We start from the raw sequence: 18,172 nt of genomic DNA, 5'->3' as shown, positions 1-18,172 counted from the left end.
TTGACATTCTCCACTATGCTGAGAAGAAATACAAGCCAAATGTCAATTTTAATGGGACTGTATCTTACAGTAAGTAGGCTACATAGCCAGGGGGGAAAGATATGGCATTAGGATCCTTACTTCACTAGTATAAACTTGCGCAACCACAGAGCATCTTTCATTTCCTAATGAGAAAACAGTAATCATAAAAGCAGTCATGTTGATTTAAAGAACTACATGGGGTAGCTGCAAACTGGTAAGCATTAATCATCTAATTCACTCAGTAGGCGGCATTCTGTCAGCAAATGTTTTACTATATCGCCTCCCTGTGGACAATATGAAATAAGTTTTTTTCCCCACGTTTTAATCGTCCACAAACGTCGAGTGTTCACTGCTACAACGCAGCCTACAGAACAACAAATAATAGTTTTAGCCTATTTGAATTAAACATACATTTTAAATCTCTATTTTGTGAATCTGAACAGCAGGTTTTCATTTCATTTGGGACATTCTGTCTAGTTCAAAAAGGATAGTAGATACCAGAAGTTTTAAAAGCTGTCACAGGGGGGGTACCCTTTCAAATAGTAGCCTACTAAATATACCTTTTAGGTACTAATGAGTAGGCCTATCTTTATGGTATTATAAAGACCTTTTAGGGGTAAATCATGTACAAAGGTGAATCTTTTGAACTACCCCAATGACAGCCTTTGTAATACATCAAAAAACGTCACTTTTTAATATTGTGCAGATTCACAGACAATAGACAAAACAGCTCAGTTGTGGTCAGTCACACAGGAGAATGTATGTTTGCTTTTATTTCATGAGTGTTTATTATGAACATTATGGCAATGAAATATTAAAACATTTTAGTAGTAGCACCGTTTTCTTTAGCTTTTAATGATCATTAATAACCTTGGAGAGGACAAACTTTTTGCTAATATTCATTTACTGTGGGTAATTCTATATCACTGTGCCAATCACTGGCAGGATGTTTAAACTAAAAGTGGTACATTGAGGAAATAAACCTCTCAGTTAACCACAAATCTGGTTTAAAACATTCTCAGAGCCACAAAAAGCTTAAACTTGTTAATAATGCCAATTCTGAGACTGGTTACTATACTATATTGCTATAAATGGAAACGTCAAGGTAGTTAGTGAGCATACAAACAATAAATAAGTGAAAACTTGTTGAATACATATAAAATATTGCTTCATTGAGTATACCTGAATCTTTGGTCTTCTTTATAATAGTGCTTGGGTTAATAGACATTTTCACAATAAACGTTATAAGGCTTGCATCTTCATCTTTCAAAAGAAAGGAGTAGGACTTTCTTTTTCTGTAACAGATTTCAAGTTGAGGCCAAATCAAACGGAAAAACTTTTTATACATTTTTCTTTGATTATGGAAAAGAGAAGTGGTTTCATATTTTTTAAGCTTCTACTAAAATTAGTTTTACTCTAAATCTTTTAAACATTTCAGGAAATATGAATGCCAAAATTCACTCGTTTGGATTCTGTGCTCTGCAGAGCATCTTCACAGTTCGACAAGAGATCCTTCTATTTATTTGGAATGTCATGTTTTTGTAATTTGTCCTGAATCGGGTTCAGAAGGGGGCTGAGCCCTCATCCCACAGAGCTGCCCCTGAGATGGGAGTCATGGGATCTGACCCAGGCATAGTGGGTGCCAGGGCTTATGCATCATCACCACCACACAGCAGCAGAAGGGCTTTACGGTAGTCACCTGCGGTATCACCCTGCAGTAACAGAAAAAGATAAGATGTTTACGTTTCGCCGATCTGGGTGAACAAGAAAATGTTATAAGGTGTGCACCTGGATGCATGAGCATACATTAATCATTTTGTGCAGAGAGGTTGCAAACTTCTTGCGGAATTCAGCACGTATATCCAACATGTCCACCTCACTGCGGGAAGCCATGATCCTAATCAATGTCTCGTCATTGGTGCCTGCCCCCTGCAGGATGAAAGCAGAATTACAGTAAAAGGTAATTTCTTTGAAGGTTATTATACACCAATCAGGCATAACATCATGAACTAATATTGTGTTGGTCCCCCTTTTGCTGCCAAAACAGCCCTGACCCGTCGAGGCATGGACTCCACTAGATCCCTGAAGGTGTGCTGTAGTATCTGGCACCAAGATGTTAGCAGCAGATCCTTGAAGTCCTGTAAGTTGGGAGGTGGGGCCTCCATGGATCTGACTTGTTTGTTCAGCACATCCCACAGACACTCGATTGGATTGAGATCTGGGGAATTTGGAGGCCAAGTCAACACCTCAAACTCTTTGTTGTGCTTCTCAAACCATTCCTGAACCATTTTTACTTTATGGCAAGGCGCATTATCCCGCTTTCGGCGGTGGACAGGGGTCAGCATGGGCACCCTGACTGGTCTGTGGCTATACAGCCCCATATGCAACAAATTGCGATGCACTGTGTATTCTGACAACTTTCTATAAGAACAAGCATCAACTTCTTGAGCAATTTGAGCTCCAGTAACTCGTCTGTTTGATCGGACCACACAGGCCAGCCTTCGCTCCTCACGTGCCTCAATGAGCCATGACCCTGTCGCTGGTTCACCACTGTTCCTTCCTTGGACCACTTTTGATAGATACTGTCCACTGCAGACCGGGAACACCCCAAAAGAGCAGTTTTGGAGATGCTCTGACCCAGTCGTCAAACTCGCTCAAATCCTTACGCTTGTCCATTTGTCCTGCTTCTAACACATCAACTTAGAGGTCAAAATGTTCACATGCTGCCTAATATATCCCACCCACTAACAGGTGCCTTGATGAAGAGATAATCAGTGTTATTCACTTCACCTGTTTGTTTTTTTGTGTGACCCATTTTCATAATGATATGCCTGATCAGTGTAGTTACTAAAACTAAATCATAAAACAATTTCGTTACCTTTAAAAAAAAATAAACTTATTTTTCAGCTTGTTGTCAAAGCAACATTTTTCATTTGGTTTAACTTGATATACTAAAATAAATAAAATAAACCTGAAATAAAAGAATAATAAAAAAAAATAAAAAAAATAAAAATGACAATGGAAAAAAACAGAAAATGTTTTATCAAAAAGATAAATATAAACCCAGAGGTAAGTTACATTGCAGAATTGCTCTTATTATTCACAGATATTGAAACAGACTCACCTTCATGGCTTTGTAAAGGCTCTCTGCAAAATACCCCGGGACACTGCGGGCACACTTCACTGATGACACACAGAAGAGATTGTTAAGAGACAAAACAGCCACACAGAGAGTAAAACCCCCATGACTGAGTGCTGTATATGGGTTGATTCTTAAGTTATAGAAAATATAATGTCCCTTAATATGATTTTATAGACAAACTGTAAGGCATGGCCCCTACCCAGAATTTTTAACTTCTCTTCTATAATAAAATTATAATATAAGGAAAATAATATTTTTCACTTGTTATAAGAACTCAATTGAGATCTATATCTGAGTGAGAGAGAGAGAGAGAGAGAGTGTGTGTGTGTGTCTTACCCACAGCCAGCAGTATTTCTTCAAGGGTTCCTGAGGTCTCTCTCTGGATGCTCTCCTCTATCTCATACCCTGAGAGCTTTCTATACTCCTCAAACACTGCAGATTAACAGCAAATGAATGAATACACAAAAGCAAAAATAACAACTTCATTAACTAAATGCATGTGTTGAACAAACCTTTCCTAAGGTGAGCACTACTACGGTTTCCCAGTATAGTGATGAACTGGCTTTCATCAGTTCCATACTTCTTCTCTCCTGCGGCAAACAGAGCCTACACACAAACAGTTTTTAAACTTCATATGACTGACAAACTGATATTACACACTACAAGCACTAGATGGCAGCATTTCACCCCATTTTACATCAGGTCTAAAGATGCTTACTCAACATCCAGAAATCCAGTTATTTGCAAATATTTAGGGAGCGTTTTACACTACACCATTTTCAACTAAAAACTTTGTATGCGTTTTGGTCGTTCCTTTACAAGCAACAGCGTTTTGGCGGCCCTAAAATGCAAGCTTTTGAAATCAGGTTTCAAAATGCAAGTTTTTGAAAATGATACCATTGACATCTCCATGAAAATATCAAAAACGCAAATTTGTTAAAACGATGACGTCATGCGCATGCATATTACGTGTTCAGTCTATAATGTTTCTTTACAAAGTGACATCGCCAACTACTGGCCTGGCATGCATAACAGCGTTTTAGTCGTTTTCGTGGATCATTTTGAAAATGTTGTCGTCTCTCCACAAAAAAAAGCAAAGGAAACACTTTTCCGTATTTAGTGCATCAGTGTCGTGCAAACATACTCTTAGTTGCACTGGACTTGTGGCCAACAAAATTTACATGAACAAACTTACCTGAGCATCACTTTGGATGAGGCCTTCTTGTATACCCTGCTGTCTGCTGGCCTATGGATAAATAATTTAGTATCAAATAAATGAATTGTAATGACAAAAAAAAAAAACATACTTAAAGGGACAGAGGACAAAACAGCCACATGACAAAACCACACGTAGTGCCAGATTTACTAAACAGGGCAAATTAGCTTGAGAACGCAATTCCAGAAAAGCGCAGATGAGAGTTGACAGTTCTGCGAGTGATCTACTGATGACGCGCAAATTAAAGAACACAGATGCAACAGGATCATTTCCATAATGACCAGCGCAATCTACCTATTAGTGTCTGGTTCAAGATGGCTTTTTTTGGTCTGTAAATAATGGCACAAACAGAGTGCAAACCTTTGTAAATCACGTCACATGATTCATTTAAATATTCTCCTCCCATGAATTTTGCGCCTGAAAGGGAAATCGCCACAAATACATATGCTATAAGGTGAGCTGCAAAAATAACCCTGTCCACGCCTTTTCAGCGCTAATTTAATCACTGCATTTCTTTAGTAAATCCCGACAGTAGTGTTTTTAAATGGCAAAAGAGGGTTTGCGTTGGCACAAGCTGTTAGTAAATCAGGCCCTTAAACAAATAGATCACCCAAAAATGAAAATTCTGTCATCATTTACTCACCAAGTTGTTCCAAACCTGTATGAATTTCTTTCTTCTGCTGTACACAAAAGAAGATTATTTTGAACAATGTTGGTAACCAATTTTTTTTCACCCCATACTATAGAAGTCAATGGGGCCCATCAACTGTTTGGTTATTGACATTGTTCAAAATATCTTCTTTTGTGTACAGCAGAAGAAAGAAATTCATACAGTTTTGGAACAACTTGAGGGTGGGTAAATGATGACAGAATTTTAATTTTTGGGTCAACTATCTCTTCGCTTTAAGGCTTTTTACAGTGGATTGAAATTGTATGTGTAAATAATGTCTTAATTATTTACATGTACAGATCAATTATTGTTAAATGAAATTTTTTATTTTCATTTTTTGTAAGGATTGTACATAGACCGTACTTGAAGCAAAACAACCAGCATCCTCTGGAAATGACCTCCAGTGTCACCAGTCACATCTTTCTCCAGGTCATGTTTATGCTCTATAATACACATACAAGACAGATCATCAACACTAAAGAGAGCAGCATTCAACAAACTGCACATGTTGCATAACTGGCAAGTATCAATAATTAATAATAAAATAATAATAATATATAATACAAGAATAAATAACCAAGAAGACTAAAAAGTCAAAGACTTAGATTACATAACCCACACAAACACAGTTACCTTGTTTGTATACATTTTTGATCTCATTGACTTCATTGGCTGATCTAGATGCCAAGATCTCAATCAACACTCTCTCATCTGTGCCCGCTCCCTAAAACAACAAAAATACAAGGTACAGATATACACTGATATCTCTATAAAATATAATTAAATTGTATGACAGTGTATCTATATTTATTGACATATACCTTAATAGCATTTTGCAGACATGTGACATCAAACTTGATGGGAGTAGTCATCAGAGCTACTATCAGAGACTCAAACTTCCCACCGAGTTCAGACTTCAAATCATCCACCAAATCCTGGAAAGATGGACAGAAAGAAGAAATGCATGTATATTTCTAAGATTATAAAAATACATAGCATATATTCAAATATAACAGATGTCCAGTACTATTTTAATTTTAAAACAATTTATGCTGATGTTACCTTTCCATGCAGGGTTTTGTACGCAGCTTTGATTTCTTGGCGCTGTGCATTACTGCGTGCTGTCACCAGCTTGATAATAGCATCTTCATCGGTGCCTGAGTACAAAAAATTATAATAATGTTGATTACCATTACTTTATTCTTCGACATAATAGACTAATACCCATCTCTTACACACAGATGCAACATTCTCTGATTATTCATTTATGAGAAACAAATAAACTGATTAAACAAGCAAAACGTATTAATGTCTAAATACAAATGCATCCATACAGAGCCTTGATTATCCAAATAAAAATAATGCTCTCCTCTTTTACAGCAATACAGATTCTAATTTGCTGTTATACTGGTTCTATAGATATAATATCATGTTATTGCGATATAGTCATTCATTTGAAGGTGTACTGATATTTAATGCGTCAAATTGGCATTTAATATGTTAGTCAAACTCACCGATTCCTTTCATGGCCTTGTAGAGAACCTCAGCATCATTATTAGCATTGAATCCACTGTGGGGCTTCACTGTTCCTCTGCCAGCCTAAAACAATTAGAAACACAACATTTTAGTCTCATGTTCTTTTTTCTGTAGTATGTATATACTTCACTTCAGTAATCTATGAATCATGAGCACACCCACATTTCCTTTGCAGCCGAAGGTCTGTCTCTTTAAGAAGCTGTGCATTTAACTTTTACATGCAGTAGTTTTCCACATGGAAACTTTGAGCAACTACCGCAAATTGTCTATGAGTATGTGTGTGGGGGAGGCAAGGCAATGATACCAGAATACTGGATGTGGACATACAAATTAGTCATACGATACCACGGTATATAGATTAATTTAACATTGTTTTAGAGCTGTATTATGTTTGTGACCTTAAACAGATGTTATTGCCCACTCAAACTGAGGAAGTTATGCAAGATTCCAGCCAAGGTCTTTAAACATCAACTGATGTAAACCAAGATCTTGCTGATCATGTGATCTTTTGGTTAAATCACATAAATGTTTTAATCATTCACATAACGAAAGCAGACAACACTCCAACCGTGTCTGTTTGTGGATCAAAGGAGCCCCAGGAAGAGATACAAGCACACTGGTTTGTTTATATCTCAGTTAAGCCCCCTGGGTGACAACCATACTACTGACAAAACAAGACACACAATTACACTCTATAGCCTTTTTCTAAACCTCACTGTATCAGCGGAAACTCAGAACATACTGCAAAATCTATCTATAATGGCTTTGCTTCTACGCATGTTTTACTCCCATTTAATCCAACAAGACACACTATCATTCAAAAAGGTTTTGATCGGTAAGATTTTAATCTTTTTAGAAGAAGTCTCTTATGCTCACCAAGGCTGCATTTATTTTATAAAAAATATACAGAAAACAGTAATATTGTGAAATATTATTCAAATGTAAAATCTGTTTTCTATTTGACTATATTTAAAAATGTCATTTATTTCTGTGATGCAAAGCTGAATTTTCAGCATCATTACTCCAGTTTTCAGTGTCACATGATCCTTCAGAAATCATTCTAACATGAAGATTTGCTGCTCAAGAAACATTTATGATTATTATCAATGTTGAAAACAGTTGTGTAAAGTAGTTTTCAGGATTCTTTAATGAACAGAAAGTTTTCTGAAGGATCATGTGACACTGAAGACTGGAGTAGTGATGCAGAAAATAAATCACAGAAATAAGTTACATTTGAAAATATATTCAAATAGAAAACAGTTATTTTACATTTTAATAATATTTCACAATATTACTGTTTTTAAAAAATATATAAAATAAAATGCAGCCTTGGTGAGCATAAGAGACTTCTTCTAAAAACATTAAAAACTTTTGAATGGCAGTGTAGGTTGCATCCGAAATCTCATACTTCCCTACTATATAGTAACACAGTAGTTGTAAAGTACACAGAAGACATACTACTTCCGGTGAGATTCTGAATAGCTGATACAATGGACACGTTACTATCCCATGAGGCCAAACGAGAGGATTTGTTAATGGCAGTGAAGCAACTCAACTGTCACTCGTAAGTCACATGACAATGATGACATGACGAACGTAGTACATCCACATTACATTCATACTACATATTCATAATATATAAAACATACTTTTTCGTGACCGTAAAGTAATTAGTTATTCAAAAGATGTATGTGATTTTGGACGCAGCCATTATGTATCCACCAAGGCTATGATATAATGTCAAAAGCAGTTAAGCCCTAAGAAATTGTCCAATAAGCAATGTGAACATGCTTATTGTGTTTAACTGGCAAGTCTAAATCAGCAGGCGTCTGCCACTCAGCTGTTTCTATAAGTCTTGCCAATTACTACTCACAGCTTTTTTATTAGATAAACGTTGACATTTTGTTGTTTTGGAGAGGATATGTATTGTTCATCTCCAGCCATAATGTTAATGTCTCAGCCTCAGGAATGTGTTGAATAATGCAGGCCTGAATGTTTTCGGTAATCTAAGAATGTGGAGCGCCAGAGCCAGTCATCCAAAATCCAGCTCCAAACAAGATTCCTACTGATGTGTTATAGCAACATCATGTGTTACAGATTTATTATGTGCAAAACAAGCATTTAAGGGAGAACTTGCGGATTCTTGAGACATGGGATAGCAACCTTTCCTGCCAATAAATGTACCTTTTTATCAAATTTCACCTGTGTCCCTACTTTTGTTCATAATGTCAGATATTTATCACAACATTTATTAAATCAGCATTCATTTTTTTATATTTCACCTAAAATTAGTTCCACATCACACAGGCTGTTGTGCATTATATTATATTATATTATATTATATATAATATATATAATTTTATTGTTTTACATTTATGTGGGGCAGATATTTTTAATTTCACAACCATGGTAACATATGATTTTACTTTAGTTTAAACTTTTAAACCATTTTAATTTCACATAATGGGTACTGCATCTATATATAAGTGTGGTGTGCAAAATATATATTTTTTGTAAACACCATGAGATTCCATATGACTGTGGTGACAATTCAATAGATCTGAAAGTCAGATGGAAACCATCCCCTAGTTTCCATTCATTGAAGTGAATGCTAATTTAAATTAAACATTTTATAAAATATAAGCTGGGAATTGCACCAAAATATAGCTGAATACTCTTAAATTGTAGAACAGATTAATCCAATTTCTTAAACATAAACTTCTTTTTTTCCAGTTCTGTGGTCTTTTTTGTCCCAGTAGCTAAGACTACTGAGCTGCCATTTAGAGTCATGTTACTCGGCCTCTCTCCATACAACAGAGTGAACAAACATTTGACATTCAAATACGAAACGAAAGCAAAGTACATTCACCTACAGCAACTAGTGCCCAAGTGTTTTCCAACCCCTTTTAACAGCTGAAAATAAAAGCAGCTCTCACTGTGTGTGCACCTGGTATTCATTCAATGCCCTGGTTATTTGCATGTAACATACAACGTTCAAATACCAAAATAACAACATAGTATCTAAATATTACATTACTGAGTTTATGAGATAGTATTATACTCCACGTTGTCGAAAACGATCTGTTAGTTCACTTTAACTCAGCTGAACAGGGGTGAATGAGAGGGACCGAGGAGGAGAGAGGAAAAGAGTGGAGACACTGAGCAGACAGAAACGCCCAATGGGTCGTAGCCCACGCAAATGAGTCATAGTTTCTCATTTACAACAAGTTTGTTTCTTTCTAACATTAGAGCTTGTTTGTGAAAACTTAATATAGTTGTAGTCGATAGTTAGATCAACAGTAGGCTATACCGTTCCAAAAAAAAAATGTTTTGTGTCGCCTATATTGTTGGATTATGCGGAAGCATAGTTTTACTTTGTACGTAATGTTTTACTGCAATACAACACGAGTAAATTGACTTATATGGATTTCGAGGCTCTTTAAGAGAAGTGTTTTATCCGCAGTTGTGATGGGCGTCGACACCAACTGTCGGAAGTTTATACGATTGAATATCGTCAGAAATAAAGGCGTTGAAACGTAATAGCCTATGTGCTACAAATCTTACAGACCTTTATTGCAACAATGAACAGAACTTACCATGTTTGATTCGCGTAATTCAAAGTGCTCGAAGCTGAAGAAATAAACGACAAAATAGTTCATTAACAAACATTAACATGAACATATTCCCAAATGCATAATGTGATTATAAAAATTAAAAGGAGGTTTTAAGATTCCCATCCCAAAAACATGTTGGAAATGTTGGCAGACAGGTAGGGTCCTACCTGTGCACTCTAGAATTTGAGTAGGCTACAGTCCTGAAAGTTTAAGGATTAATTTTTAAGTTCCGTTTCTCATTCACTTACCGAGAGAAGAGTTTCAGTTGAAAAGCAGATGATTGCAGTACAGACCGAAGCAGCAGGAGGAATGAGGAAAAAAGAAGTAGGAGGACTACATTTGGCTACGATGTGTTGAGCCACACCCTGGCATATAATCAAATCGCTTTGACTTATGGGTAGTGGTGTTTTTGCTTTCTTCTTATATTTCAACATCTGTGCACACGACAGCGATGGGTCACTTCTGGAACAGGCTATACAGAAGAACATAGAATAAGCATTTAATTAAGGAAAATTATAAACATAAACTTTTGCCATCCAGGACTGGAGGTAGGCTATAGGTTTGTGAAATCTGATGATGTGATGTTTCCCCACCCTGTTGGTCAACACACTTCCAGGTGCTCTCACTGTCTAATAAGACAAACAGAGAAAAACCATTTGCCAAACTATTAAGACTAATCAAACACACAAAGATCGGTGTCATATTACACTAATCTATCATTTTATTTGGAAAGTAGCCCATTGTTGATTTCCACATGGATGGATGCATGCAAGATCAAATTTCAAGCCCAAACACAACTGCAACTTCATTGTGCTCGAGAAGTAGTCTAGGCAAGGATACATCCCTTAGCAGTTAAAAAAAAAACCTTCCTCTTGATGAAATTGTCTGTAATTCACCTGCAACCTTTTATTGCTCGAATGACATCATTGCTCATGTTTTTTTTATTTTTTTTATTTAGCTATTATTGTTGATGAAGTTTTTTTAAAGGTTAGGCCTACTAGTGCCGAAATCACTATTTTGATAGGCAATTTTCAATAATGTGCTTTCCCCTTTTACATGTAATTACAGTAAATGGGGAACTGGAGCTTTCAAGCTTGAAAAAGGACACAAATGTATCATTTAAAGAGCCTATAAAACATGTCCATAAGCTTTATGTGACGAAACTGTTAATCATTGCAAATGGATCACTGGTTTGGGCCTTGTAGCCACATTTTTTAAATATATTAAAAAAATTGTTGTGGACCCCCATTTCATCACTACAGTAGTTGTTTACGTTTTCAGCATTAAACGACTTGTATTTGTTGTAGTTACTGTTTTTGCAGTAGGCTAAGTTGTATTTACCACTATTATGCTTTAATGGTATTCTTTTGTAAAACAAAAATTGTCTTTCAGTCTTCATTCTCTTTCAAGAAAAGGAAGAATATTTTTCAAGAATTCATCTGTTGTTGTCCACGAAGAAAGAAAATCATATGGGTTTGGAACAACATGAGGGTGATAGTAATCAAATTTGAAATTCAAAATTACATTTTACATTATACAAAATATGATTTTTCAACAGTCAGTACGAACTTCTTGTTATGCCAATAGGCATACTCACATGCAGTGCTGTTGCCTTTATTATGTAACTCATAATCAGAGCTGGGTAGATTACTTACAAATTGAAATCGGTTACTGATTACAAATTACATGACAAAAATTGTGGTTAGTAACATAATCCATTACATTACACATTTAAGGTAATATTATCTGAATACTTTGGATTACTTTTAGATTACTTTTGACCTAACTTGTTTTTCAAATTGATTTGAGTAGAATATTCTTATAAAAACACAAAGAGAAAGAAAATATATTCCATTCTTTGTTATCAACAACATGAAGTACATTAAATATTACACTACGTCAGGGTTTCCCAGACTGGGGTGCGTGATGGAACTGCAGGGGTTCGTGAGTTTAATGCAAAGCTAAGTAATTAAATCATAAAAATTAAATAAATAATTTTAAAATTAAAATAAAACACTACTAAAAAGATGCATTGCCTGCATGTCATCTGACCATTAAACAACATAAGATAACTTAATTTTATTATTATTTTTACTGACTTAATTTTATTATTGACCTAGGCCTACTTTACAAATTAAAATCTCAGGAGGTATACTTCAAGTAGCCTAAATATATTAGGAAATTTCAGCTGACAAAAAAATTGGAGAATCCCTGGATTGCATGTAGGCTAAATATAAAATTACATTAATTTGTTCATTTTAATGTGTTTGAAAGTCAAAAGCCTTTCAAAGACAGCATGGTTGAATAAATAACTCACAGAAACTGAGTGATAATTCAAAGAATTATGAAGGGGTAAAAAAAAGTTACACGATTTGTGTAAAAGTGATCAAATTCAAATGCTGTGGGTTCATGCATGTGACTGACATAGGCTACTGCGCAAGCACAAGCAGAGATGCCATTAGCCTACGTACTGAAGCTTTGGTAACAAAACCAACGGTTCAAAAACAAAAAGCAACGTTACCAAGCAACGGGATAAACAGCTGAAACAGCTGCTGCTTTGGTGAAGCAACGCACCCCGGCTCGGACCCAGACTCGGGTAGCCTACGGTTCGCGGGTGCGCACCCGAGTTCGGAAGACAGAACATCATCCGAACGAACCGAACACTGACGTCAATCGAACCCTGGTGCGCACCAAAAGTGCTAGTGTGAAATCACCCCGAATGTATACAAGTGCATTTTTAGAAAGGACATTTTAAACGATAAAATAGTAGGGAAAATTATGAATTTTTGACTGCCATTGTGATAATAACATGCAATCATGTAATCAATAAAAAAGTAACTGTAGTCTGTATTTTAAAATGTAATATAATCTAATTAACGTTACACTTAATTTTTGGTATCTGATTATGTAGGCTAATCCAGATTACATGTAGGCTAATCAGTTAGGGCCCTCTGCTCATAATAAATAGCAATTCATGTTTGTGTAAACTGGATTTCATAGACACAAAAACATGGTTGACAGCAGTAAACCCACTCCACTTCCCCGATTCAAATCGACATATTTAAAACCAGAAATACCAGAAGTGCAAGTCATCGGTTGAATCAACTCAGGTCAAAGTAAACTTAGCAGAGTTGAATTTAGTTATTTTTAGTTCACAGCTTCGAGTCACTAATAGCCTACATATTTTGTCCACGTTTTAAAATAATATATAGTAAACGGTCATTGTTTCTGTTTTTAATCAAATGATTCATCAGAGCTGGAAAACACTGGTAGCTTCCAGAATCGGCGGACCGACCAATTTCTGGAAAATCTGAACCAACTTTTTAGGGTTTTCTCTCTTCCGTGTGGCCATGTCTTTTTCAGACACTCTAAATATACAGGAAAGTTTCACTAACGGGCTAAATATGTGTGTCAGTAGTACATAAATAGCACGTGTATCTGAGCGGACACCCCTCCGGTCTGTGTAAATGGAATATGACCGGACGCATATATGATCCTCGTGCTCCCTCGGTAGGGTTTGTGTTTTCTCGGGCGGCGCCTTTCAGAACTCAGAGGAGTGACACCCACAACCTTCTGCGATCATGGAGTGGAAACCGATGGAAATAAACCCGGAGGTTTAACGCTATGTCATGATTTAGCCATGCTAGCCAATTCGTTTGTCGTGCATGCTTTCGCTTTCTCTGGTATGATTATGGCCGACATATTGTGCGTTTGTATTGGTTTCAGATGCTGAATAAGGTAGGCTACGTTCGCTGAGTCATGAGATGAGATGATGAGACTGTCTGCTGGACAGGTCTGTGGCGTCTGGGGCTGATGGACCCGAGTCTCAAATAAAGGGCGTGGGCTTACACACATTATCACCCATGCACGAAAACCATTACATCTAGCAATTCTAAATGCATGCTTTAGGCTACGCAATAATTAGTCATTTTTGCATAATACCAGATATACTAATCGTTTATAATAAACAATCGATAATGTATTGATCCCATCATTACAAACTTTGAATAATTTAAACATTGCTTTTGTATGGAAATAACCGGTCTCGCGTAGTGTGATTTTTGGAGACCTTTTTTCCCCTGTGTCTGTGTAGGTACTGAGTAAGTTGGGTGTGGGCTCGAGTTGGCGCTTTGTGGATGTGTTGGGTCTAGAGGATGAGTCTTTGTCAGGGGTGCCATCACCCTGCTGTGCCATGATGCTGCTTTTCCCTTTAACGCAACAGGTACGTACGGACGCACGCACTCACGCACATGAGCGCGCACACGCATTACAGTAAACGCGGGTGTGGTCAGTCCTCACGTGAGGAATGGATATTACGAGCAAATCTAAATTGTGTAGTTACATTTTAGTAGTGTTTTATTATAGGAAAGAAATTCATTTTAGTTCAGATTTAACATTTCTCTCAGAATTAAACATAATAACTTTTTAACCCACGTCCCTCTTTCTTTTAGCATGAGGAATTTCGTTCCAAACAGTCTGTTGAAGACCCTAAAGGTGTCTATTTTCTGAAACAAACTGTGGTCAACTCCTGTGGAACTGTGGGATTGGTACATGCTGTGGCCAACAACCAGGACAGTATTGATTTTGGTCAGTGGAGACTTGTCGTGTTTTCTTATACAGAATAGAGCAGATGGCCTGGTTTTGTGACTTTTTTTTATTTTTATTAGTGCTGTCAGTTAAACGCGTTATTAACGGCGTTAACGCAAACCTATTTTAACGGCGTCAATTTTTTTATCGCGAGATTAACGTTCTTTTTGGTCTAACAAACTTTGTAGTTTTTTCACATGCTGTTGCAACAACTAGTAACGTTAGAAAAACTACAACACCACTCCGGATGTAGCTAGACCGGAAACAAAACATCAGGCACGCTGCGGCTGCCCGCACTCGTTTGGGCCATTAAAAGAGTAGACGTGGATGGCAAGCGTGAGACGCCGAAATGAGAAACGTATTATGCCATGGTTTAACTCAGGGGTCTTCAACTAAAAGTGCTTGTCTTGAGCGCTGCTTTCTGCTCTGATGGTGCGTAGCCTACACACCAGACGCGAATGAAGCGTTTTGCGCGAGTGATTTAAGTCAATGCAAAGACGCAAATAGACATTCTGCGGCGCGGATTAAGCGGCGTGCATGTCGCGTCATTCGCGTCCGGTGTGAGCGCACCATCAGTCTCTTCTTCACTGCATGCTTGACCGCGCGTCTGGGTCTGAACGTAGTAACAGTGAGCATTGCAACGTTAACTGTTTCATTATGTCAAAAGGCTTCGCGGTCCGGATGGACGCATCTCGCGGTCCGGATTCGGACCGGAGTTCACTAGTTGGCGACCCCTGGTTTAACTGCACTATAGGCGGAGTCCTAGTTTACCTTGCATGTGCACTTTGTAATTTTATTTTGTATCACCCTGTTTTGATCCCTTAGAAAGGGCTGTTGAAGGGGCTGTTTGTGCAACAAAGTATTTGTTTCACCCTTTTATTGATGGGCAGTGTTACATTGTGTGAGATTATTTGCTCCAAGTGAGAATGTTGGTGTGAAATCGAACACTAAAGTATGCCAATGTTGTTTTCAATAAAACAAACATTTGAACAAAGCAAGCCGATCCACTTTTCTATGTTGATAAGAGCATTAAAATAAGAAAAAATAATGGGACAAAAAGAAATCAAGGGACATTTAGAATAAATAAAAATGTGCGATTAATTGTGAGTTAACTATGACATTAATGCGATTAATCGCGATTAAATATTTTAATCGTTTGACAGCACTAATTTTTATTAAATGTTATCTTTTGAGAAAATTTGACTGGTTAAATAAATCAAAGATGTTCGGATTCTTTAACTATGTTAATCCAAGCTGCAACAAATTTCAAATGCATCACTAAAGCTGAACGCAAGTTTATAAAATATAAGGCAATCGTGTGGTATGTAAACATGAAATGACTGTCTTTGTTTGTATGCAGTTTAGGTTGGTGAGCGAGGCAGATTCATGATTTAACATCAATATTTTTTCTCTCTCTCGTCTATAGACAATAACTCTGCACTGAAGAAGTTTCTCGAAGCCACCTCAGGGATGTCTGCTGCAGAAAGAGCCAAAGAACTTGAACAAAATAAGGTATTGTAGGCATTCATTATAAGTTGAGCCACACAAAACATGTGATTTGCCACGGTCTTTGCCAAAAAAGATAATCTTCAGAAATGTCACTAAGTTCATGTGACAATTTTAATTTGTGCCATATTCCTTACCACCAGTAGATGTACTTATTGTACGGTTTTATCCATGCACTATTTTTTTTTTTTACATTTGTGCCCTCAATCTTTAACCAAAAAGCCCCCCCCCCCCCCCCCCCCCCGGCTCTTGCATCATCTCCTTCTGATAGTGTGTTTACTGACATGAGTGTGGGACATGACTTGACATGATCTCACATGAGATCATTGCAATAGCAAACCACAACAATCCAATCAATTCCCAATAGACAATAGAAGTCTGACATTATTATTTTCTGTCTCTTTTTGAATTTGTTTCGCTGTGATAGTCTCGTCTTCCCTATTGTGATGTATATTGCTACTTCCGTTTCATGCTGACTTGAATTAAATGCATTTAGTCTTGATTTTGTGTTTTTTAAAATGAAGTTGCAATTTTATTCAGAACATCCAGGAAGCTCATGATGGGGTTGCTGATGAAGGAGAATGTCGGGTAAGACGAAACAACTGGCAATAAAGCAAAAATACTAGAAGTAACAACTTTGTTAAATTGTTCTTTTTCCATCTCTCATTCTAACAGCCAGAGGCAGACAAAGTCAACTTCCATTTCATTACATTTGTCAATGTAAATGGTCAGCTTTATGAGCTGGGTAAGTAGATAAACAATACTACACCACAATATAGGTCAATTTCCAGTGACCTGAAGTATAAACTCTTTTAAAATGTCTGAGATGGTAAAAGTGGGGGTTTTGTCACATCAGATGGCAGAATTGATGGACCTGTGAGTCATGGACCTACAAAACCAGAAAGCTTCGTCATGGTAAGCACACATTTTCCTGGGAAATGTCCTTTTGTAGTTAATGACAACTGTAGCATGTTCTCTCTTATGAACTGTCATTATGGTCAAAACCGTAGATTTAGCGCATCTTTAAACAATGAGTCATTTTCCCGTGACTGAATAACTGACTTCATCTTTCTCTAGGATGCGGCAAGGGTGTGCCGTGAGTTTACTGAGCGGGAGAAAGGGGAGGTGCGTTTCTCTGCTGTGGCTCTCTGCAAGGCCTGAGAGGAAACGGACCACAAAGCTTGATGCAAAAACCCTTCAACCACTTAATATACAGAGCACAGAAACCAATACTGTACCATCCCTTCATACATGCTACACAAACTGCCTGTCTGACTGTGAATTAATGTAATTTCCTATTTATTCTAATTTATTTATTTTGTCTCCTGACTGAATCTACAACTACTATGCTCTTTGTAAACCGTGTTAATTTGCTTTTGTTGATGTAACTTTTAGTTATATTTCGAATACTTTTGGGCACTTTTTGGAGTAGGGCAAAATTGAGCAGAAATGTAATGTGAACTCATAAGCTTGGAGGCGTGCATATGTGCAAAATAAATAGAAGACCGAGAAGGGTAATCTGTTTCTGTGTGTAGTATTGTGAAATTCCATGCCGGAACTAGCTGACATCGATTAACAGCTTTTGCATTTAGACAATGTGGTCTATGCTGAATATTGAGCATGTATAGTTTATCTTTGCAATGTTTACATACACTACAGTTTAAAAATTTGCGGTTAATTCTAAGAAATTATACTTTTATTCAGGAAAGCTGCATTTATGCATTGAATTGATTAGACGTCCCAGTAACTGTTTTATAATGTTACACATTATTTATTTATTTTTATTTTATTTTTTTACCTATTCATCTACGCACCAGAAATCTCCACTAGCTCCCCATTGGCTCAAACTTTTACGCTTTAGCAGCTGACTAAATTTCCCA

General features: G+C 36.9%; 2 protein-coding genes across 3 annotated transcripts; one reads left to right on the top strand and one right to left on the bottom strand.

Moving 5' to 3' along the window:
* Nucleotides 1-689: 689 nt before the first annotated feature.
* On the bottom strand, nucleotides 690-10,692 carry anxa5b (annexin A5b). Its single transcript, XM_079811611.1, has 13 exons — nucleotides 10,448-10,692; nucleotides 10,182-10,215; nucleotides 6,564-6,648; nucleotides 6,112-6,206; nucleotides 5,871-5,984; nucleotides 5,683-5,773; nucleotides 5,413-5,492; nucleotides 4,359-4,409; nucleotides 3,676-3,769; nucleotides 3,500-3,595; nucleotides 3,146-3,204; nucleotides 1,828-1,950; nucleotides 690-1,733 (listed from the first exon to the last, which is right to left on the bottom strand). Exons 2-13 carry the CDS (start codon nucleotides 10,182-10,184, stop codon nucleotides 1,671-1,673), a joined length of 954 nt encoding a protein of 317 aa, XP_079667737.1. The 5' UTR covers nucleotides 10,185-10,215; nucleotides 10,448-10,692; the 3' UTR covers nucleotides 690-1,670.
* Nucleotides 10,693-13,672: 2,980 nt separating this feature from the next.
* On the top strand, nucleotides 13,673-17,816 carry uchl1 (ubiquitin carboxyl-terminal esterase L1 (ubiquitin thiolesterase)). 2 transcript variants are annotated; one of them, XM_079811680.1, is made up of 9 exons: nucleotides 13,673-13,813; nucleotides 13,926-13,937; nucleotides 14,293-14,421; nucleotides 14,651-14,786; nucleotides 16,213-16,298; nucleotides 16,833-16,880; nucleotides 16,968-17,037; nucleotides 17,149-17,207; nucleotides 17,370-17,816. In XM_079811680.1, the coding sequence occupies exons 1-9, from the start codon at nucleotides 13,781-13,783 to the stop codon at nucleotides 17,451-17,453; spliced, it is 657 nt and encodes a 218-aa protein (XP_079667806.1). In that variant the 5' UTR covers nucleotides 13,673-13,780; the 3' UTR covers nucleotides 17,454-17,816. The 2 variants fall into 2 exon arrangements, with proteins under 2 accessions (XP_079667806.1, XP_079667807.1); XM_079811681.1 differs by lacking the exon at nucleotides 13,926-13,937 and having other exon boundaries at nucleotides 13,743-13,882.
* The last annotated feature ends 356 nt before the right edge of the window (nucleotides 17,817-18,172 follow it).

The sequence above is a fragment of the Gobio gobio genome, assembly GCF_949357685.1.
Source record: "Gobio gobio genome assembly, chromosome: 3".
NCBI classification, from domain to species: domain Eukaryota; kingdom Metazoa; phylum Chordata; class Actinopteri; order Cypriniformes; family Gobionidae; genus Gobio; species Gobio gobio.
Note: the sequence above shows the minus strand (reverse complement) of the source record. Positions and strands in the feature narration are given on the sequence as shown.